The following is a 22,937-nucleotide window of genomic DNA, read 5'->3' as shown; positions in this document are numbered from 1 at the left end:
GTAGGCACCTACTGCACAGTTAAAAAGCAGGGTCAAGGAATGGAAGAAGCTTGGAAAGTACAGTTATAATAGTAAGTGGGAATAATAAGATCTTCTGATTCAAGTTCACGGAATTTCTCAATGTGACTTTTCATGGAAATGCTGAGAAGAAAGCAACCAGTTCAAAATCCCTCCTGCGTTCATTTCCCTTCTCAGCTATGTACTGAATGCAATATCTAGCACACATCTAGCTTCTCACGAAATACAGCAATGCTTGCAACTCAGGTTGCAAAGCAGATAAGGCACTAAGTGCAGTGAGTAGCACGTCTTGTGGTTAGCAGAGGGAGGAAGGAGACAGAGCTCTGATGTTTCATGCCCTGCTTTGATATTAACCACAGCACGACCCTACTTCAGCACACTGAAGTTGCAAGTCAAGGCTTCCTCCTGTAGGAAGAAAAAGGGTTAACACTTGGAGAGAATGCTAAGTCTTGATTAAAAGATGCCCTAGCTATGCAAAGCGTTACCAAGAAATGAGGGAAAAGAACATTTCAGAGTATAACTGTTCACACCTAACTAGTCCACAGAATCTGGAATAAGAAGTTGCAAACAAAAGAAAAAAGGATAGCAACATCTAATTAGATTATCAATGTTTTTAAAGGTATGTGTGATAGAGAGTAGTTGCTACAAAAAATATAAGGTGTTAAAAATCCCACAACAGAAACTGCAATACTGCTCTTACCATCCATTTTCACAGATAGAAAGATGGGTTTGGCTTTGATGTCAGGTTCCCGTTGCCATACCCCAGTGGCAGAGCGTACCCACGGGGTGACTACGCAATAGTGGTTCCCAAAGTCGTGATCCTCACAGCCGTGAATGCGGAGACGGAATTCCAGTGGGCTGATTCTCTCCAGGCTCAGATCACTGCTCCCATTTCTCCTGCTCTGTGTCACGATCCCTCTCCGGTCCACCGAGGCCAGCATGACAGGCTCTCTGTCCAACGCAAAGGAGCGCACAGCAAACCAGGAGACATCAAAGGACATATCATCTGCATTTGCAGGGAAAAAAAAAAGAAGGTTGATCTGCAAGCATTGTAACCAACACTACATTATAACCAACTCTTGCTTTCCTGCCTACTACCCTCAGTAATCAGCAGGCAGGCCTGATGTCATGGAAAGCGTTGTAACTATGCTGACCCTCCACTGAAAAGGGAGCAGCAGTAGAAGGTATTTGCTAGAGGAGAGTGATTTCCATCACCACCTTCATGCAGCACCTATACAACTACAAAGTCAGAGGGCTCATTCCTAAAGCTCCTACTTCACGTTTAGACTGCCTAAATAAAGAGATTCTACAAAAAGCAGAAGAAAAAAAAATTACCTGCAAAAATATTCCAGAGCAAAGCCTGACCACAATGCTTTTATACACTTTTTCCACAATTGTCAGTTACTGTCATGGATGATCACACATCCTGCCTTGTACAAGATACATTATCCAAGGAGACAGTTCACGCAAACAATTTGCAGCACCTTCCATATCAGTACGTTTAGCTCCTTCTATCTTTGTGCAAGATCTTACTGATCACATTAGGGGATCACAATCTTAGCCCTATTAGGCTGTTGTAGCTGAGTATCTATTTGAAAAATCACCATTACGTTTTGCTAACGTGAACTCAGCAATACCTGAGCATGAAACCTGAGATGACCTATAGCATAGACAGGAAAGGGCTTCAGATGCCCACTCACTTGGTTCATCAACAGTTCCCCCTTCCTGGAGCATTAACAAGCTCACAGGAGCTCGCTGGAAACAGAGGTTACTATTTTTACCCTGAGTTTTGTAACATCTTCTCACACCTAAGACAGTTCCTTTGATTTTGAGCATATATATCAAACCTCCACTTGCTGGTAGTGAGATCTCTGAAAAATACAGTATTAGCAATCTGAAATGTAGAACTGATCTTTCGTCTAAGCCCCAAACCTGCAGCTTTACTGAAATTCTTTGTAGATATGAGTAAAGACCATTTTTAAGCCTTTATCAGGCAAGCTGGCACTCCTAGAAGATAGAGAACCTTAGAATAATCTTATAAAGACAGGTACATCCTCAGCTCTGCTATTTGATGTACAGCATCAGCTGGCCAGGTGCTTCATTCTTCCTTACTTCCTTATAGAAAAAAACCACCTGCTGTATGGGGTATCATTAACACCCCAGTAAGGTGTGCTATTTTTACACACATCTTGGAAAACAAAACAAAAACACGAGAAAGCGGATGTAAGCACTGTTATTAGCACGGACACTGGCTGACCAAACAGTTTTGGGACGGCAGCTAGTTTACAACCCTGCCCGTCAGGGCCAGCTGCTATGAGTGACAACACAGCAGACCCTACACTTGCAGCCCTACAGCAGGGTGAGGTTTTCTGGTCCCACACAAGGTGTGCATAGGTCATACAGACCAGCAGCCTGCACAACAATCATACTTTCCTATCACACCCTTTGTTACTTGGCATACCATTCTGATCCCCTCTCTTTAAAGCAGAGCTAATACATATCACCACACAAACACACCCAATTAAAAGCACCAAGCTTTGACCTCTGCCTTGTATACTCATCCAACTATCTATGGGAAGCAGGGCCCCTACTTGAGACAGCTCTGTTTCTATAAACTACCCTCCTCCTCTGCTGCCTGTTTATGCCAAATAAGGCAGTAACACTGGCCCACAGGCAGTCGTATTGGGAATGACCAATTCATTGGGAAGTTTATCAAAACTGCCATTTGCTCTGTGTTTTCAGGTATGGAACACATGGATACCTTCCAGGCTGAGTCCAACTGCATCGAATACACAATTGCATTTGCTAAAATGGATTTCAGCAACAAGATAGGTGGAAAAAAAAATAGCTTTCAGATTCCCAGGCTACTTCTTTCAGTCAGTAATTTGAGGTTCTCTTCCCTCAACATACAAAGAGGAATGCAAGCATTTGCTGTCATTTTGAAATAGCTGAATCTATCTTCTGTAATTACAACATGGGACAACTATTATGCCAACATATTTTATTAGTCAGTATACACAGCGTGCAATTAGTGACTCACTGCAAACAGTCAGAGGGAGGATTTGGCTCAGAGAACTCTTTGTCACTATCTTCCCTGAACTAGCTTCATACAGAAAGGAATCAGATGACTTTGCTGTATCTCTCACATTTTTCAAATTTAGCAAAACAAGGACATGAATCAAGCGCTCTCTACAGCTCAGTGATGAACATTCCAAGCAGCTCCCAAGTGCTAACAAATATGTGATTTTACTGATGTAAAATGGGCCACGTGCAAGGCTTCCCAAAAGCAACTGTAGAACCCCACACACCCCCTGTATGGTGACAAGCCACTCAGTTTTTGTCCTCAGGCTACAAAAATCAAAACACACTCACTGGAATCACACACACATGGTCAACACTGCAAAGGTTTCTTCCACCAGTCAGGACAGTAAGTGCCCATGCGCTAGAGAGAGTTTCAACACTGGGAAGTCATCATTCAGAAGGCAACTGAGAACCTCAGCATCAGCTCCTGCAACTCAGCTCCTTCCATTATGGAAGGCAGAGTCTGGGAATCGGGTGCTTCAGAGGCCCTGCAAGCAGAGTAATAGTGGTGCTATGCTTCTTCCCCTCCTCAGCTAGTGAGGATCATCAACATGTAAAGCACATCTTTATGCATATTTCGATTTGACACACAGGGCTAAGCTGTCTGGGTCTTAGCTGCTTCCCTGGCCAATCACTCCCTGAAACAGGGAAACCTATTTCTAGACCAGCTCTTAGGAACCATACACTTCCACTACTTAGAATGGAGCTCTCTCAGCATCTTGTTACAGTGCTGAATCGCAATTTTGAGACCCTTTTTGTTTACTACATTTAAATGAGATTGAATAGAGCTTCCTAGAGGGCTGAGCGAACCACTTCAAACTATACAAGAGGTAAACAAGCTGGTTTTGTTAAATTCTCCAGTGCCCACTGCGTCTGTCTGGAGCAGACTGAAAAAAACCCACCTCTTTCAGACAGAGTAAGTAACACTTTAAAATCCCTATGCACATACCCAAGAAGGGGTGATCTGGGAAGTCTAGAGAGATCGTTTGCGAAAACGTGTATTCAACAGAAACATCAGAAGCAGCTTTTATACCTTCAGGGCACAGAAGTACTACTACTATTCCCCTCTGACACACACATGCTCTCCTTGTATCAATTCAAAACACCAGCTACAGCTGCCAAGCCAAAGAAGCACTTCTTTAGATGGAATGGTTGCTGCCACGTACTGAGCTCAGTAATGCACACTCCACTTCAGCAGGGTCTCAAAGAAGCAGAGGAAATTAAACCACGTAGCAGTCAAGCCAAAATCTTTTCAACCCTTTTGAAAGTTTCCCACAGGGTGGGCGTGCATACTCACAGACACACACTAGAAGAGGAACCAATCCACAAGTAATGCTTCTAGAAACAAATGGAGCTGAGAAGGGGAGTGATAAAGATCATCGTCCATTTAGCTTTTCCTCAGCTCCTTGAAAGTACTTTATTTTTCTGGTTGTACACATGAAGGGGGGAAAAAGATGGAACCCAACACTTCATATTCCTATACAAAGCATACATACTAATCTCCTCGCATGCTTGAAAAGTTGAGTGCCCTGTGTACAAAAGCAGAGCCAGCTGGCATACCAAATGCATTCAAACTGTCCAGGAAGTGTGTTTAACAAAAGATCTTATGAAATTTTCTGATCCTTCTCTGCTCAAAACACACTGCTGTGGCAGATCTAACACCAGAAGAGCAGACCTCTTGAAAGCCATCACAACCCAGACCCACAGAATGTAGTCAGGATAGCAATGTGCACAGACCGTTGCTCTACTCTCCTTTCTTAAGTTCCCAACCTGAAAGGCCATGGCTGCCATGTGTTTTTTTTTCTAGGAGATGCTAGCAATTCTTGCTCTTCCTGTCTCATTATCTGGTGTAGGCTTTTCCCAATAACACACCTCATTCCCCTGCTGGGATGAAGCAGCGCTGTTATTTTCAGTCTGTCTTACATTTTGGCATTTATTTAAAAAGGAAACTCTCCATTTGAATGATGAACTACATTGTGATGCCTACTCAGTGCAGATTCAGATCAGAGATGAGATACGGGTGGAAAAAAAGTCAAGTGGTTACATCAGGTTGTTGCTAGATGAGCCCTTAAGGACCTTCTCTACCTAATCTGCTCAGTTATCCCACTTATCTATTCCCCTCCAACCCTGAAGTCAAGAATGCAGAATGACAAGGGAAATCTGCACACCCTACAGCTGCTGCATAGATTCCAGGTGTTTCTTGCAGTTCTGCTGCCAGTCTCACCCAGAAGACCAGCAAGGACTGGAGAGGCATCAGCTTTTTAGGACCACCTGAAATGCACAGGTGGAACTTTTCCACACATACATGGCAGAGTATGGCGGGCTAGACCCCAAATCTTGTTCATTCAGCAACTGGAGGCTCAGAGCAGAGACCAACACGTTCCCCTAACACTTGCCACAAGACCACGCTTTTTTTACTCCTTTCTATAGGTATCCATTGTGTGTGCCTCATCTGCCCCATTACAGACAAATAAGTCACAAAAAACCCCAAAACATTAACAACAACAACCAAAAAACAACCACAGAGCAGAGTTGCCTTTTCCAGATATTATTAACCAACTAGGAAACAGATTGCAGTGCTGACATTTACAACTCTGCACTGGCTGCTCATGATCTGCGAAAAGGGCAACACTTCCAAACACAGGTATCATCTATTGATTCAACAGACATTCATACTCCCTCATGGAACTTCCCTGTTTAAACCTAACTCTGCTGATCAGCAGCTCCTTGAAGAGGCCATCTTTTAATTTCAGTCCATTTAATCACCTTTCCCTTGTCAGAGCTTCTCCCTGTCTCAAGCTACCAAACACACACAAAAGCATCACAAACTCAAACGCACTGATAGGAGAGCCCCACTGTTAGTAAGTGGCCTCTTTTCGAGTTCTAAGTTGGTTGGAGATGCTAAGGTCTCTTTCACGAGGCAACTCCAGGCTTATTTTAGCTGTAGAACGCCAGCAGAAGCAGCAGCTGCTCCCTGCTAGCAGTTATTACTCTCTATGTAAAGGAAGCCAGTGGTCCTGCCTTGCAACAATACCTGTAAGAGCTTGGGAACACCTCAACTGAGATGCATTCCGCTGAGCAGAAACTGAGGCATACGTATAGACATACATTGCTGCAGACCATCCAATACCCCACACAATTAATCTTTTGACAGCAATAAAGTTTAGTCAGCATTTGCTCCTAACCAATCATTTCAGTAATACAAGCCACAGACTTCCATCATTTTTCCACAAGCAGCAGAGAACCGTAATAATCTAGCAAATTGCCTCCCTCTTACATTCAGATTTAACACAGAACAGACATTCTGCAGTTTCGAAGTGATGGACCTTTACTAAACTTGGCACTTCATCTCATCAACTACTACACTAAGAAACATTTGCCACACAGCACCTTTTTTGTAGTGGCTTGTACACAGATTTCCAAGTTTCCTAAGAATCATAGCATCTTTACATTTAGAGATATACATACATATTTTTATATATTTGTATTTGTTTAGGTTTCTTCTAAACATCTTTCATATATTTGCATACATCACATTACTCAAAAAAAAAGAAACGAACCAAACCTCACTCCAAACTCAAACTTTGAGAGAGCTGCACTCACAGCATTTTGATGAAAAGTAGCTTAGGCAATGTTGGGCAAGCAGGTAAGTTTTGAGCAATTCTCTGAACTTTTCAGCCCTTCACAAATGTTTGCCTTTCAAGTACCTGTTGTCCTTTTCACAATGATTAGGTACTGGGTGTTTCTTCCCATACAAAAAAGAAGGCTCACCTCTGAAGGCAATAGGAATTAACATCCATTTCAGTATTGAGGCTGCAGTAATCAGTTTTTATGATTTTCAGATTTACATTAAGCCTTAAATTCACTGTGAAGCATTGAGTTGACTGATCAGGTGATTTTAAGACTGCTTACAGATGACTGCAAAGGTTTTGCAAACGTATCTCCTTTTTAATTAAAGGAGTCAGGAACAGTTTCCCATGCTCACCTAGTGCTGTAGGCTGAGACTGCCAGCACTGGTGTCAGTTGTACAGGCAGCACAAGGGCAGAGTTAGCAATAGGAACACCTTTTTCCTTCTACCAAGAGTGTGAAATGCAAAACTTGTTTTAAACTTGGCTGTGCAAAGAATACACTCTCTCCTGTTATTTATCTAGTTCTGTAGGACTTTCAGTGCTAGCTCTCAGTTCTCCAGCTTCACTCAAATGACACAGTGTTGTAGCTGCTAGTATTCAATCTCAAAGCAATTGAGTTACAAGGGAAATATTTTTGTCAAAATACCTGGCTCTAGTGTCATTCCATCTGTTGTGATGATACAGAGCAAATCTGCCAGTTCACCTTGGTAAATCGTCAGATTGTCAGAATGCACCGAGACATTAAACACAGGACCTAGAAAAGAGTAACCACAATTATTCATGATATGCTTTTTCTTCAGAGTCCGTAATCTTTCTTGTACATTATTGAATTCTCCTCTACTTGTTTGCTGAGACTGAGCTTTGAAGTAAGGATAAGCGATCATGCAAGTTTGGGCAAAACAGTCATCCATTTTTAGCCACTAATTGCTGCACTACCACCCAAACTGCCAGGCCTGTCACACAGCACAAAATCACCGCCAAAGTCTGCCTTCCACCATCCTGTGCAAAATGAGCCCTTCTGCAACTGGTGACTTCACACAGAAGAATAAAATTCAGGTCCTCAGGCTAATCCAGCACAGATCATTTTGGCTGACACTGTCAATAGGAATTCAAGTTAGAGCAATCCATTAATTTAACAACACAAGTGGTTCTTCTACAGAATTGAAACACAGACAATAGAAGAAGTGCATCTGATAACACTTTTCTGTGGGTTTTCCTTCAGGCTCTGCTACAGATAGCTTCTTTCATATAAGATGTCTCAAGGCCCAAGGGTACGGTAACTTCTTTAGCTGTAATGTGATGATGGTAATGACGAAAACCACTGGGCTGTTATGAAATGCTCAGACACCATAACAACACATGTGTTTGACTTCTAAGATGCAGAAGATAACAAAACTTCCCCTCGTTTTGACAACTACATCTCCAGTGCAAAATTCATAAAACCACAGTTCTTCAGATACATCTACACTGCTAGTACTGTTTCACCAGGCAGAAAACAACGTGTCAAAATACCCTTAGTGATTTTTCTACTAAACAAGGTGGAAGAGATGAGCATGAGGGAAGCTGATGACAATGGTGGTCTCTGAGATGGCTTTGGGGGAAGGGGCCAGGGAGTTCACAAAGGAACTGGGGATTCAGATTAAGAGGTAACAGTTTTCACTCACCCTAGATTCTGTCAGCTGCTGTCATTAACTGGCTCAGCTACTTCTGGGACAGGAGCAGAAGCAACAAGAAGAACAAAAAAGTAATTTGGGCAGGAAGAGTAAACTGTTGGAAGATCTTCCCTCCTCTCACATGTTACTGTTTGAGTATAGAAACTGTAAATTCCAAATTCACTAAAGATCTGTGGCAAACACTACTTTTGATAGAGAACAATTAAGAAATTCAGCTAAGAAACCCACTTGTCCTCTGCTCTTTCAACAGGTTTATGTGGAAAGCTGCACTAAGAACTCACCAAGGTTCGGGAAAGAAACTTGGAGATGCCATAAAGCTAGAGCTTTCATTTTTGGTGAAGCTGTTCTAGGGTACAGGGGCCTGACTTGTTTTCATCAGAGATTATACAGCACACTAAGAAATGAATTACAATTACACTGCAGTAGTCACCCTGTGGCTTCCAGGATTCTTCTCCAACAATTTCCACTGCACTCAGTCTGCTGTGCTAAACCATAAACCTCTTACAGCCTTCTCTGCCCCAGAAACAGATGCAGTTTGTACATGAGGACAGTATGTGGACAAACATCCCAGAGGTTTATACCCATTCTCCAACCAGAAGTATTTCTGTTAAAAAAATAAGATTGTAAGGTGCCCACATGAAGCAAGAGTAAAAGGGAAGTATCATGACAGGATCCTTTTCTGGGGAAATGGAAAGATATCAGACTGACTGCTTCCTCAGCCTTTGTCCAAACTCTATGGGAATTCCATGCATCCTGACATGCCTGGAACACACACACACTACAACCATATTGCCTTTGCAGCCTACTTCTTCACATAAAGCAAGGTTTGTTTTTTTGTTGTTGTTTTTTTTTTGTTTGTTTGTTTGTTTTGTTTTTGTTTTCTTTTGGTCTTTGGTGGGTTTAGAGGTAGCCATGCAGACAGAGGTTCAAAGGCCCTAGGGCCTAGTCAGAGGCAGGACGAACCAGGGCTCTGCAGCCAACTGTAACCAGGGGAATCCTCAACTGTGACTCTGCTGCCACAGCAGCAAAGCAACTGTGAAGACTCTCAGGAACACCCCCACATTCCCAGCATATACCTCTGCTGCACTGACTGCATGCAGAAGAGCACCATAATAATCCTGGTTGCTGCCTATAGTTCAGGGTCTGCACTACACGCTGGCTGTAGGTGAGGGAACGCATCAGGGATGTGAGATGTGCCCTGCTTTAGCACCTAGGCCCAGCTCTGTTGGGTGCTGGCAGGGATCAGGCAAGGGAGAAGAACTGTGCAGTCCCAGCTTGGTCAGGCTAAGGCTGGACAGTCTTATCCCTGCCCTGGCAGGGTGAAAAAAGAAAGACAGAAAGGTACACATACAGAGGACTTCTTGAGTTTTATTTCTAGATCAAACATCCAGGCATCTACTGCTCAACAGATACTGGATCCTAACCCCAGCATGCCAAAAAAGCCACTAACGTAGAGTGGAGTTCGAGCACTCTTGGCATCCAAACATTGCTAAGGTAAGTGCTGAGTTTGTTTGGTCTCTCTGCCAGGAAAAGCAGTATCATGGCAATGCAGCATCTCTGCATACTCCTCAGTTCTGGGACAGCAAGTTCACCTCTCATCTGCCTCCCACATGAAGAGTCAAAGCTTCCTGGGCAATAAGGAGGCTGCTAAGCAGCACCTTCACTGTCATTTCATGATTGTATTTCTCTTCAGTAAGCCACAGTTATTTCCCTTGGGTTATTTTCCTACCAGGGTACATCTCCTGCAAATTACCTTCTGTAACTCCAGGGAAGAAAGCACTGTCCTGCATTACAAGGACTTGATTTTGACAGAGCCCAGAGGTATGTCAGGGGCTGAGCTCTTCCTTCTCTCTAGCTAAAGCGGGAATTTAATTTTTTTCTTAATGTATTTTTTTTTAATGCAAGTAATCTTCATTATGTTGAGTCCTCAATAGCTTAGCCTTGAAAACTGGAGTTGCAGCTTCTCGAGAGGAGTACCTTAATTCTTTAGCAATATCTTCTGCCTACGTGCCCCATGCTGTGGGCCTCAGGCTGTCCTCAGGCACAAAAAAGGGCAGAATAATGCCTTTTCATTTATGGCTTTCACTCCACCACAGAACCTGAGAAGACAAGAGCCTCTTCGCAAGAAATACCATTTAGCCCCAAGCTGGATCAAGATGACCGTGTAACCACTTACTCCTCAACATAAGGTATGTTTGCCAGAGCTGTAGTCACTACACAGCCTACAAAAGAAGCTGAGAAGATCCCTCTGACCCTCATGAGAAGTCAGTGACCTGCCAACCTTCCCTATAGAATGGTTCTAGGCTTTTTTTTGTTTCTATTCTAAAGAAAGAAATTGACCATCAGTGCTTTTAACCTGATTACGACTTGCATAAATAATATGCCCCGTGTTTAAACAATTTTATCTGGCTTCAGCTGAACTTGTCTGGCATCAGGATGAAAGAAGCAGTTTCAAACAAAAGCAGCAGCCACCTGTCAGTAGGTTACAAGCAGATCCATTGCCTTATCTAACTGAGCACCTTCTTTACTGTTAGATCAAGAAAAGCACCTTAGAAAAAATGGCACTAGAGCAAACAATGCTTCCAAGCATGCTTTTGATGATCTAGAGAACTTCACAAGACATATGTGATACAAGATCATCTGCAAGGTGTGGGCTGGAAAAGTAACAGACTCTTCTTTGGCAAGAACTGAGTTGATGCTACATTAACTCTGAGAAAAATAGAACTCTGCAGACGGCAGACGATGTGGCTTTGCTCACCTTGCCACCTATAATTAACAGTTTGAAATACTGTTATTGCCAACTACTGGTCACTCAAGAGAATAAACAAGCTGGAATTTAGCTTCAAGTACAGGGTCGACAGATCAAGCATGACTTGCAAGGCTCATCAAGAACAAAGCGAAGTTAAGTGTAGGGAAGCTATTCAGTAGGCTGAAAGCTGAAAAATAATTAGATTTAAATAACTTCAGGTTTGAAGATAAATGTCATGCCCTCAGCTAATTCAGAAACTAAAAAGCAGACTTACAAAATGAACCAGCAATCCCAATTCTGAGAGCTAAGCAGCCATTTTCAACCCCAGATTACTGTCCTCCGCTGAGAACTTTGATGTAAACTATGCTGAACACATTGCTCCTCACTACAGAATGACTATAAGTAAGCTTAGAAGCAGCTCCTCAAAAAGTTTTCTTCTTTAATAAAATAATAACAATTTTATATTAAAAGGTACCTGCTGTAAAGACAGGAATAAAAGTAGTTTTCTTAACATTTATGTGTTTAAAAAACACCACCATTCTAAACAAAGTAAAGAATTTGAGGTTAAAGTTTACTAGCAGAGGTCTAGAAGTTCTTACAAGTTCCAGGATCAGGATGCGTTTCGTTTAATTTCTTCTGAATGTGCCCTTTTGCAGCAGATCTCATTGCTCAAGCCAATGATTTCAGATAACCAAAGCAGAAAATTCCAGCACCCAAAATCTAAGGACACAGTTTTCAGCTAAAAAGCGTATTTCTTCCACACATAAATGAAAGAAAAAAATTATATATAAAATGCACCAAGTTTGGTTTACTATTTAGCATTCAACTAGATTCATCCTGAATATGCCGTGGTGGTGAAAGGGGGAGTTCAAGTTTATCCAATTAACTAACTCCGCTTAAGGATTTACATATTGGAGAAAAATAAAAAATCCTGAGCCCTGTTTACCTGATGTCACCCCATTCTCCCTGCTTTCCTTCATAGCTCAGTAATCCAAACACCTTAAATCTGTAAGAAAAAGAAGGGAGAAAGGAGGGAGAATAACCAAAAACCAGTCAACATCTGGATTTACAATAGATGAGCTCCTAATTACCTAGGTTCTACATGACATTTTAGACTTTTCTACTTCATCTCAGCCAGTATTTCTCTGCGAGGTCTAATCTGTCTGCAGAAATAAGTTACCTTTATTTTCCAGATAAAGTAGAACTCAGGAGGCTTCCCCACCCAGTTACCCCACATCCAGTCAGTTACCCAGCGCAGAGAGAGCAATCGCTGCATGCAATTTCATTGCCGGCAGTTAGCCAGCATCATGGACCACAAGGTGGAAAACACAGATGAAATCCACAAGTTCTCCATCTTCCAAGATTACTCATATCTGCCCTGGCACCAGATCATCCATTCAAACGGAGGATTCCACAATCTGCCTCTCTCCACATAACAAGCTCCTTCACCCGCACTGTTTCCTTTCAGTCCTCTCCCGGCTTCTTTACAGAGCTGCTCCCCAACAAGTTTCACCCCAAAGCCTCAAAATATCTATTACTGGGAGAAGACCCCAGTAGTTTAAGTCTGTGGTTTCTACTTCTAGAATTAATGCACACAGACACAAAGACACACAATGACAAAGCATGCTCTTGCCCATTAGCTGTGGCTGGAAAATACCAGTCTCTCTTGCCAAATAGTTTCTGCTGTACTCCTGTTCATTCTTTTCCACGATTAAGATTTCTTTCCTTCAAGAACCTTTCTAATCTACTTTCTTGCATCTGAGTATCTCCCTGGGTCATTGCAGGGCATCATTTTAATTGCAAGTTCAACATCAATACGTAGCTCATATTTCCGCAGCTTAGTTTATCTCAGCTTCTTCCAAAGAGATTGATAATGCATTGCTGAGCAATGAGCTCACATGAAGATGTAATCCAGAGCTGAAGATTTCATTGAGATGCTTCCCTTAGAGCTCTCTTTCATTTTTGCCTCTCCAAAGCTATTTGCCCTCTGCTGAATGGCACAGAGGAAGCCAGCTCAGAGCACAACCAAGCTCCAAATGGTTCTCCCTCATAACATATTTCTGTATACAAAATTAAAACTTTCTTCTTCCTGCTTCCCTCAAGGCAAAGGGAAGTAAGTCACTTCTGTGGAAATCCCTGTGAGCGGATAGTGGGCAAAGGCAACCTAAACACTAATTTGGGTTGCTAGATACAGTCTGAAAGGGATAGAAAATTAAAGACTGAATACCAAAGAAGAACATACAACTCCAGGATAAACTAAGTGGATTTCACAGGGACCAGGTGTTTGAGCATTAAAAGACAAAACAAAACAACAAGCCAAAACAACAACAGAAAAAAAGCTGCAGGCTAGCTGGAACCATTTATACCAAATACCTGTACAGAGGTTCAGCAATGAAGTTAAGACAAAATCTCAAGACAAGAACTCTTAGCTTCTCTTGTCCATCACATTGCTGGTAAGCCTTGAAAAGGGATGGTAGAACTTCTGTTTGAAACTGAGCTGACCAAAAAGCAGCGCAGAAGAATATTTCTTAAAGCTTTCATACGGGATGGCTTCCTCCTGCCTCTCTCCAGAACCAGCTTAGTTTGCTTACAGTTCCTAGATGTACAGCAGGCATTCATTTTATAAAGCTGGTCTAGTGATCCTCGTTATTCATAAGGCTGAACCAAAGGATTCTCAAGATCCCGTCTGGTCTTAAAATACATCCAGCAGAGAACAATCTACCATTGATTGAAAATATGAAAACTAATGGCTTACTAGGCTCCTCTTTCTCCTCCCCTCAAGTCCCAGTTTATATAATTCAACAGACAAAATTGATTTCTAATTTTTTAAGTTCAGGACTTTTCGAGCAAATGTCTCTACATTAACATTTCAGATCATAAACTAAAATGGAATAAATACGTCTCTTTGCAACAGCAAGTGGAGAAAGAAGAGAGGAGGCGTACGCTTGCAGCCAACAAGCTCTGCCTTGAATGGAAAGAATCTGAGCAAGACATTTTCCACAGATGTTCATGGAAAAACATTTCAGCGTGCTGCCGCATTTCAAGCCTATTGTGGCAGGAAACCCTGAAGTTTCATGTGCGCAGTCCCCAGCTCATATATATATATAAAAAAAGCTTACAGGCCTCCTGCCTTTCAGGTAGTCACATTGCACAATGTGTGCACACACTAAAAATCTTTCATTGAAGCATCACAACTCAGAGATGTGGGAGGGAGTCAGACTAGAAGGAAGGACTTCCAGCCCAAGCCTCCACACCCCCTGCCAAAGAGGGATCAATGAAAACATCAGAGAAAGAAATTCCTCCCACCACTGAAAAATTCATGTAAAACCCTTTAAGGACTTTCTTCTGCTGAAAATGCTACTTCCACATTGATCTGTTCTGCCCCTCGTCCCCCTCCCCCCCACAGTGCAAACTGAAAATGTTGACTAAGACCAAGCCCTAGAAGTAGAGGGCAGACAGGAATACCTTTTAATTTTGATGTTATACTGCATTATGTCATCTTCTCAACGGTCATACTTACTGTTCTGCTACACTTTGAGATCATTAAAGTCAGGAAAACTGTTAACAAGACAGTCACGCTATAAGAGACAAACACTTTCATAAACCGCTCATCACAAATCCCCGCTGAACTCAGGATCTAACAGAGAGGTGACAGAGAGGTGCTTCTCACCTTTTATTTACTCAAAGCTGCATGGCCCTCTCTGCTTTCTCTGCCTCTTTTCCTATTAGCATCTTCCTCCAATTTTGGAGAACTTCCCCTTACCCCCAGAAAACCCTAGCAACCTCAGCAGTTCTGCCTTACAACATTCCCATTAGAAAAAAATCTGGCACCAGGTCCTTCTGTTGGAAAACAAATCTGACAGTTGCCTGTACCATGAGATGCAAGACAAGGGTATGATATCTGAGCTGTTTTATAGCTGCTCCACAGCTGTGCCATTTACCTCTGGCTCCCTGACCTAGTCACAGTTTGGTCACAGCTTATATCAAAAAGAGTACACCTTAGCAAACAGCGATGTAAGATAACACACACCCAAAACAAATTCTGTCTTGCACATCTAGTTACAATTATTTGTTTTTAATTTCTACTGGCCTGTTTGAGCCCAGAACAGAGTAATAGAACACAACAGATGAGCAAGGCTAAGGGAAAGAAAGCACAGCAGCCTTTACACGTGTAACGTCACTTTGGAGATAAGCAGAAAATGTGGGGAAAGGAGAGTATGTGATTAGGGAAGCAAGTCTGTCAGCATCCATCCTAACTGCGCTCATCACGTGTCACCATCATGCCCACTGATGAATGTCCAGCATGGATATCTGAGTAACTACTCAAGGACACAAAGTTCATCCATCAATTGTAGAAAGAAAAGTATTTCAAGCCAGATTTTGCTACTGCACGCCAAGATTATTTTGGGAAATGGCTCTCCAGTAAATTGTGCCTGGGTTCTCATTTCTGTCTTCACTCTCTTGTAAAGAATGGCTGACTGGACTTCAGGACCATCCCTCCCCCTGCTCAGCTCTGCCACTGGAATTCACACATTCCCAGGGCAGCACTGCAGGCTGCTTCCCTTTCTTCATTCACTCCATGCACTAGAAATCCTATCTGGGCAAAGAGGGAGGGAGTAGAAACTGACAGCGAAAAGAAGTCAAGACTTCAGCACACTCACTTCCCTCCCTTGCATAGCTCACAGGTTTCCCTCTGATCCATGGATATTAATAGCATCTTGCCAAACTTTCTGGATGAGATTTCAAAGTGACATAATGCAAATAACGTTGAGAGAGTCAGTAACCACAACCTTTGTGGAGGAAAGCCTCCATGTAAGATCTTGGAGGGGAGGGGTTTGGAACAGATTTAATTCTTGCTGGTTTTTCTGCATCAACTCTTTGCAAGTGTCACTCTCCTACTTTGTCTTACTCAAGTTTTAAGAATAGTAAGGCTGAAGCTACAGTCCATTAAACCTTCTCAAAACGATAACAAATCTACAGCAATATTCAGCCATGACAATGTCACTTCAAGAGGCCTTTGGAATACAGGCAAATGGGTTATTTAATGTTATTTACCATAACATTAAACAAGGGATGATCTAGAACTGAAATAGGCACTGAGCTGAGTTTCTGACTTCTCTCCAACCAGCTCAGGCAAGGCTGTAACATTCTTAAGGTTTCTATCAGGACGATGCTCTTAAAAATATCTCATAAAGTGAAGTCTTCATTACACAATTGCCCCTATGCTGAGCTACTGCACTCATCCCTGTGCATCTGCTATGAAAAAGTGTTCTTATAAATCACCCAGTGGAGAACAGTTACCTTAGTTATCGAGGGAACCAGAAGTCAAGCTGCTCTAGCTTAGCCACAGCCACATCTTCAGAAAACAGGCCCAACATTATATGCAAAATAACTCAGATGAAGAACGAAGAAAGTAAGGAGAGACTTTCATCCCAGTTGTGCTTGTGAATTGGAACAAGGGAACACAGGTTCAAGATAAAGCAGCTGGCCACAGAACTTCAAAAAAGGATGTACCCTTGGGCTACACTGAGAGCTCTTCAAAAACACTCAAGAAGTCACAAGTTTGGTTTAGCAAATCATGAAGTCTCTCCCTCACAGAGTGCCACACCACTTTAAAAACAACAACAACAAAACAAAACAACAAAAAAAACCAACAAAAACAAACAAACAAAAAACTCCACAGCAGTTCCCAACTCCAAAGTGTGACATAAGTTAGTGTTAACATGATGATCCAAACCAATTCTGCCCCACTCCCTCTTGCCCCCAAAATATACCAGGACAGGCGTACTTCTCTAGGAAGATCTCACCAGGCGGAGTATATTACAAGTGAAAATGGGCAAGGATATGGGGAACAGGATGCACATATAGATACTGAAATTTATTTCAACTTGTGGAGCTTTGCACAAGAGGCCTTTATAGTCTTCCATACAGTTTTCACTTGCTGAGCTTGCTGGAACACTGCCATTGCCTTAACCTGACCATTTTCTGCAATTACATGAACAAGAAGGTGTGTAATACTATGCTAATCAAGTTTGTTTTGGAACAAAAACACAGTTTGCATTAATGCTCTTCCAAAAAGACTGTTACATAACAGTAATCTAGTAATGAAGTTGGAAAATATGGCAGCAATTATTCCATGCTGAAGCTGAGTATGCAGGATCATAAAACCTGCATAGTAAAGGAAAATCCGTAGATTATGATTGTAACTAATTTATCAAATGTCTTTCTGTAAACAGCCTATATCTCCAAAGGCAAAAGTACCGCCAAAGAAAACAAACAAAGTTCTCAGCCATCACACCATCTGGAAAGCCTTTTGATTTCCAGAACAGGAAAGCCACTGGAAGAGCGTGACAGAACTTTCTCCCTTTTTGGATGAAACCCACGCTCGTCAAATACAATACCAACCTGATGTCTGGAAGTCTATCTGGATAGGGTTGGACAAGCCATTCACTGCTTCACGCCACATGCCACCACCACCCGGAGACCAGGCAGTCACCACACAGCGATACAGCCCAGCATCTGAGATCTGGGTCTGATACATCCTGTAGCGGAACTCATTCTCCTGGACCTTCTCCAGAACCACGCCATCCACACGAGTCTGGTCCGTCCAGTCTTCCAGCCGCACCACCGAGTCCTGGTTCAAGGAAATTATGCGAGTGGTTCCATTGGGATTTGACTGATCTGTCAGCGGTTTCTCTGCTGTAATGAGGACAGAATAGCGTGGCGTCTTGATGTTTTTTGAAGACACTTTGCACGTCATCTCAAAGGTGTGGCCTGCCACAAAGAATGGCTTCAGTTTTACCGCCTCCACCGTCAGCGTGTAATCTGAAGATGGAAGGAAATTAAAAAGCAAAGGAAGGGTTAATAACTAGTGCAGTTATTTCTGTAGCACTTTTTAAACTGCAAGGTTACTAATGAAGTGCTTTTTTTTTTTTTGAGAAAGAAATTTACCTAAATTTATCTAAACACACAAGAACATCCCAAAATGCTATGCAACAGCAAACATACTAGTAACACAACAGCTTGGGTCAAGATGCAAGGATTCAAACAAACACCAAACACTGAACAAACAAAGCAATATGCAGGATAAAGCATGACAGAACCTCCAGGATATTTTAACTCAGGAGTAGAGACTGGTCGGATGAGATGAGTCAGACTACCCTCAGTTTTGCACTGGATCTGGAAAATCCCCATCAGCTACAAGTTACAAGGACACTGATGAAGCACACATGACTAGTGACAAAAGCTGCTACTGATTGAATCTGCAGCACTTAGTAAAGCTTCATTATTCCTCTTGAAAAATTTACCTTAAGAGCAACCCAGAAACATTCAGCTGAACTTGCAAAATCACGACAAAACTGCATGACAAGAAAGTTGGTGGTAACTCGAGAAACCACCAACCCCAGCACACTCATACACACACCTCTGTGTTGGAAGAGGTCAGCATACCTCTGCCTCCACATGTCCTTTTCACTTGATTCTCATGGATTCATCTGACTAGAAGCCTATAAGAAGCCTTGACATATCCCCAGCAGTTTGGCAACGAGAATGCCAGTAACACTTACTACTCCATTTCCTTCCCTTTCCTCAGCCTTCTCCAAGTCTGTGGGCTCCTCAATTCCAAGAATCCCTTAATTACAGGGTTTGGGAAAATTATACATCTAGGAGCATAGCCTCAAGGCAAAAAAGTACAAGCTCTGAGCAACTGAGAAAACAAGGAGTGCCCAAAATCACAGCGAGATAAAAGGAAAGGGAGTTGCTACTTTCCTGGCATTGTGATGGAGAGTCATCCTGCATATCCAAGTTCTTCCTTAGGAAAGAAGGGCTGGAGCAGAACACACAGCTTATGACAACCTCCCATTGCAGCAGTATTGCAAGAATTGGGCCAGCACAGCTTTCTGGACTTACTTTGCTACAGCATATCCTAACTTCTCTCCCTTACAAAAAAATGGTTGCAGGCACATTAAACAAAAGACTACAGAGGTCACCTTTATGCAAGGTGTGACTTCTTAGGATAATGGAAATAAATGATAGTGAGATTGTAACACTTTCCCCAAAGTGAACTAAATGAAATGATATTTATGCCCTCCCCACAACAGCAACAAGATACTTGTCAAAATTACATTTTTCAGTGGTTTGCCTTCAAGCTGCAGTTTTCACAATGAGTAAACACAGCCCACAAGATGAGAAACCCACTATGACAACTTTAAATCAGTACTGTATAAAACAGATCGCAGTACAAAGCTATATAAAGCAGCAGCAGGAGCAAGGAAGGTTGAGCTGCATCTAGTGGTTGGGCTGAGCACTGAATTACTCAATGCTCCACACCAAAGTCCCCTTTCACTTCCACTTGTTAAGCAGGTGGGAATTGTAAGAGTTGCCCATTAAAGCATTGAGGGTGCAATCACAGTTGAAGTTGCATGTACAGGCATTCTCTGTTCCCCTCTGTGAGAAATCATCATGTATCTGATTCTAGACTTCACATCCGTTTTTCGCTTTCTGTTTCCACAAGATTCTGATAGCACTCTCTTTATAAAGGCACAACACAGACCAACATGCCTCATATTTTAGGAATACAGTAGATAATCATATGGCTGCTTTCTAGACTTTGTTAGAAGGCTCTGGGCAAGAATTTTCCTGATAGAAACATTCATTGTGCTGCTGATCTTAACATCAGAGCTGAGTCCTGGATACACACATGCTTGGTCTCATATACGTGTAACTTAAGACAAATGCCTCCGTGTGATGAGAGCATTACAGATGTAGCTGAGAAGAGGTAGCCTTCCTGTTTGTGCTCCAAATGCTGTATTTCAACTACTCACAGAGCCAAGGGTCAGGAAGAAGTGCACAGGGGAACATGCCTTGTCCGCATCAAGGATGGGCCGGACTTTGTTCCCAGGTATTCTTTTTAGGCTTCCCACCTCAGAGCAACAGAAAACACAGCTTTTACTGATTATCTTATTTACAGAAGGCAGAAGAGGTGGCAGCATGAAACAGCAGCAGCAGAAATGCCATCTGTAGACTCAGTGGAAGAGAACACCGAGGAGTGGCAATGCAGCTGGAGAACAGCGGTTGAATTCAAAGGGGTTAGGGATTAAGGAGTGAACAGAGAACTGGCAAAGATCCTCCTGCAAGACCTTGCAACAGATTTTCCTACCTTTATAAAAACCCCTGGATGAATACTACAGCAGGTAGAGGCAGATTCTCTTATCTAAACACATACAAACACCAAACAACAACAGAGGAAAAAGACAAAAAAAACCCAGCATCCACAGGTGCTAAAGTGCTTCTTTTTTTCAAGGAACCAAAAGATAGGCCAGAGAAGCCATTTTCTTCCAAGAACTACAGCCCGAGATAGCTTCTCAAATCTTCTGAGAATTGGCAAGAAAGTAATTGTCCATGTCTTGACCACTACCATGCATACTTGCCCCCTAGCACTGCATTCTGGGCAGTGTCCCACCTCCGTCTTGAAGAGTGAAAGCACTATAGAGCACGTCCCTGCCCATCACACACAGGAGGCTGCATTCTGCAGAGTTTGTGTCAGAAAGCACCAGGAGAAGAGATCCTAAGTAAACCATCTTCAAAGCTTATAACCAGTTTGGGAGCAAATCCAAGTCAGAGGGCTAGCAGCAGAAATCCTAGCCAAATGGTTCAGATCAAATTTGAGTAATAAACGGTACTTTGGAGCATGGCAGCACATGCTTCCCCTTCCATCACCAGCCGCTCGACACAGATAATCCACACTAATTCTCTTGTTGAGCTCTGCAACAAAGTGTATGCTTGGCTTCGAGCGTGCTGCCTGAGTAATGACAGAAAACGGTTCTAACCTAATTGAAGCAAGCCAAACTGCTAGCGAAACCTTGCAGCTAAAGGGCAAGGAGACCACAAGAAACAACAATCACCTTCCCTGTCTTCCGCCAACTCCAGTCTGAAAAGAAGCACAGCACAACTGGCAGTAATCTCAGAGACTAATGTCTTGTCAGCAGCATCAAGTAACACCATTTCAATATTCGTAAAGGCTTTTTCATCCCCCAGCACACTAACTAGATGGAAAGTGCAGGGAACGCAACAGACATTAAGGTAATGACAGTTTTGCCTTTGTAGGAAGAGGCGGTTGCACAACACCCCGAGGTACAATTGTGGCTCCAATAGCTCAGATACCAAGAGCTCTGAAAATACAGCCTGCACACTGCAGCTTCCACCACGGCCTGATAAATGTATACATCAGGCAACTGCTCTCCTCACTGCTGCACACACACAGCTGTACCACTTCTTTGCCTAACAGCCGAGCAGATCAGAGAGCAGCCAGGAGGTATCCAGCCACTTCTGACTGGTGCTTGTACTCCTAGCTTAGTGCACTTGTTCATTCCCAGATCCAAACAGGCACCTAATGTGGCAATGGGGTGCCACGGGTATGGGAATTCCTTTGCTCAAAAGAAACTGCACATCTGTACTGTGCAGTGCCTACTGTTCTAAAGCAATTGCAAAAAGTGAGTGGAAGAGACATCACCTGTTCTCTATTCAAAGGAATTTCTGAAAGAGGAAGATGTCCTTGCTCTGCAACTTAATGGAGAGTGCCAAGCAAACATTTAGGACAAGCAACATTGTGTTAAATACAATTACTTTGTAAATTAAAGACAGAAGTATTAAGAAAACCCCAAATAATAGTATCTTTGGGATATGGAGTTTCAATTAAAAGATAATGTTCCTTGCAAAGGCTTTCATGCAGATCCAGAGCTGACAACACTGCTTTAAGAAAATTCTGCATTCCCTTGCAAACAGCAACTTCATCTTACATGTTGGCAGTACCTGCACTCAAACTGATAAAGAATTTTTTTTTTTTAATTACCAAACTTCCACGTTCAAAATAATCTACAAAACCAAAAGTTTCCCTCTCTTCCTTTGCAAGTACAGATTCCAATAAATATATAAGCTAAAACCAATACTATAATTCATGTTTTCCATTTTTTTGGTGAGATGAAGATGCTTTCTTCCTTCTTACCTTTGGTGAGGGACAGAGTAAAAGAAAAGGCAAAGAAACAGAAATGAGACAGAGCGTGTCAAAAACAGTGGTGATGTATGATAGTGGTTGGCTGCATTTGCAAAGCTGAATAAGCAGAAAGACACATGAGCATTATTGGTCCCAGCAGAATAGAATAGAAAAAGAGGATAAAAAGCCTCAAGTGCAAACAGGCAAGCATACAGTTCATTCTAAAACGAGGAAAAGGGACTTTGACAACTTCATTTGACATTTACATCTCAAGAAAAGGCCTCCTTATCCTGAACACCCCTCATTACTGACCGTCTCACAGCTGCAACAAAAATTATTTTGTCTTTCTCAAAAACTCGAGAATGTCTTTTCCAAATTGGGATCATTCTGAAATCTCCTCCCTCTATTTTCCCTTCCCCCAGCACTGCACTGAAGTTAATACAGACAATGCAAATAATGAAATAGTTGGAAGAAAAGCTTCTACATAGGCACTAGCTATCCGAGGAAGAGGCAAATTTTGATTCTCTCCTTAGGCAAACACATGGGAGCCTGTCTGCTTGCTTTTATAAGCACTGGGAGCAGTTAGGGACTCAAATCACCAGAGATACTTATCAAAACAACAGTCAGAGAGCAGAGGCAGCAGCAAATTAACTCCTTCATAGCTTCATAGTTACTAGCTACAGCACAAGGCTAACAGTCCAGTCTGGAGCTCACAGGACCAGGCTAATGCAAGGAATGCAAAAAAAGGCATCTGCAGTTGGATTGCTGAAAAGTGGGGTATGGAAGGGAAGCAGGA

General features: G+C 42.4%; 1 protein-coding gene across 4 annotated transcripts in view; it reads right to left on the bottom strand.

Moving 5' to 3' along the window:
- Positions 1-599: 599 nt before the first annotated feature.
- PTGFRN (prostaglandin F2 receptor inhibitor) overlaps positions 600-22,937 on the bottom strand; it is a 34,494-nt gene continuing 12,156 nt past the window's right edge. For 2 of the 4 annotated variants that reach the window (XM_010721588.1, XM_031556500.1), the window contains exons 6-8: positions 17,557-17,976; positions 7,376-7,483; positions 600-1,024 (exon numbers count right to left, since the gene is read on the bottom strand). In XM_010721588.1, the coding sequence (XP_010719890.1) occupies positions 615-1,024; positions 7,376-7,483; positions 17,557-17,976 (938 nt within the window). In that variant the 3' untranslated portion in view covers positions 600-614. Of the gene's footprint in view, positions 1,025-7,375; positions 7,484-12,079; positions 12,158-17,556; positions 17,977-22,937 lie in introns of those variants that run through there. The other 2 variants (XM_031556502.1, XM_031556503.1) reach the window with 2 other exon arrangements.

This window comes from Meleagris gallopavo, chromosome 1 (assembly GCF_000146605.3).
Source record: "Meleagris gallopavo isolate NT-WF06-2002-E0010 breed Aviagen turkey brand Nicholas breeding stock chromosome 1, Turkey_5.1, whole genome shotgun sequence".
Classification (NCBI taxonomy): Eukaryota; Metazoa; Chordata; class Aves; order Galliformes; family Phasianidae; genus Meleagris; species Meleagris gallopavo.
Note: the sequence above shows the minus strand (reverse complement) of the source record. Positions and strands in the feature narration are given on the sequence as shown.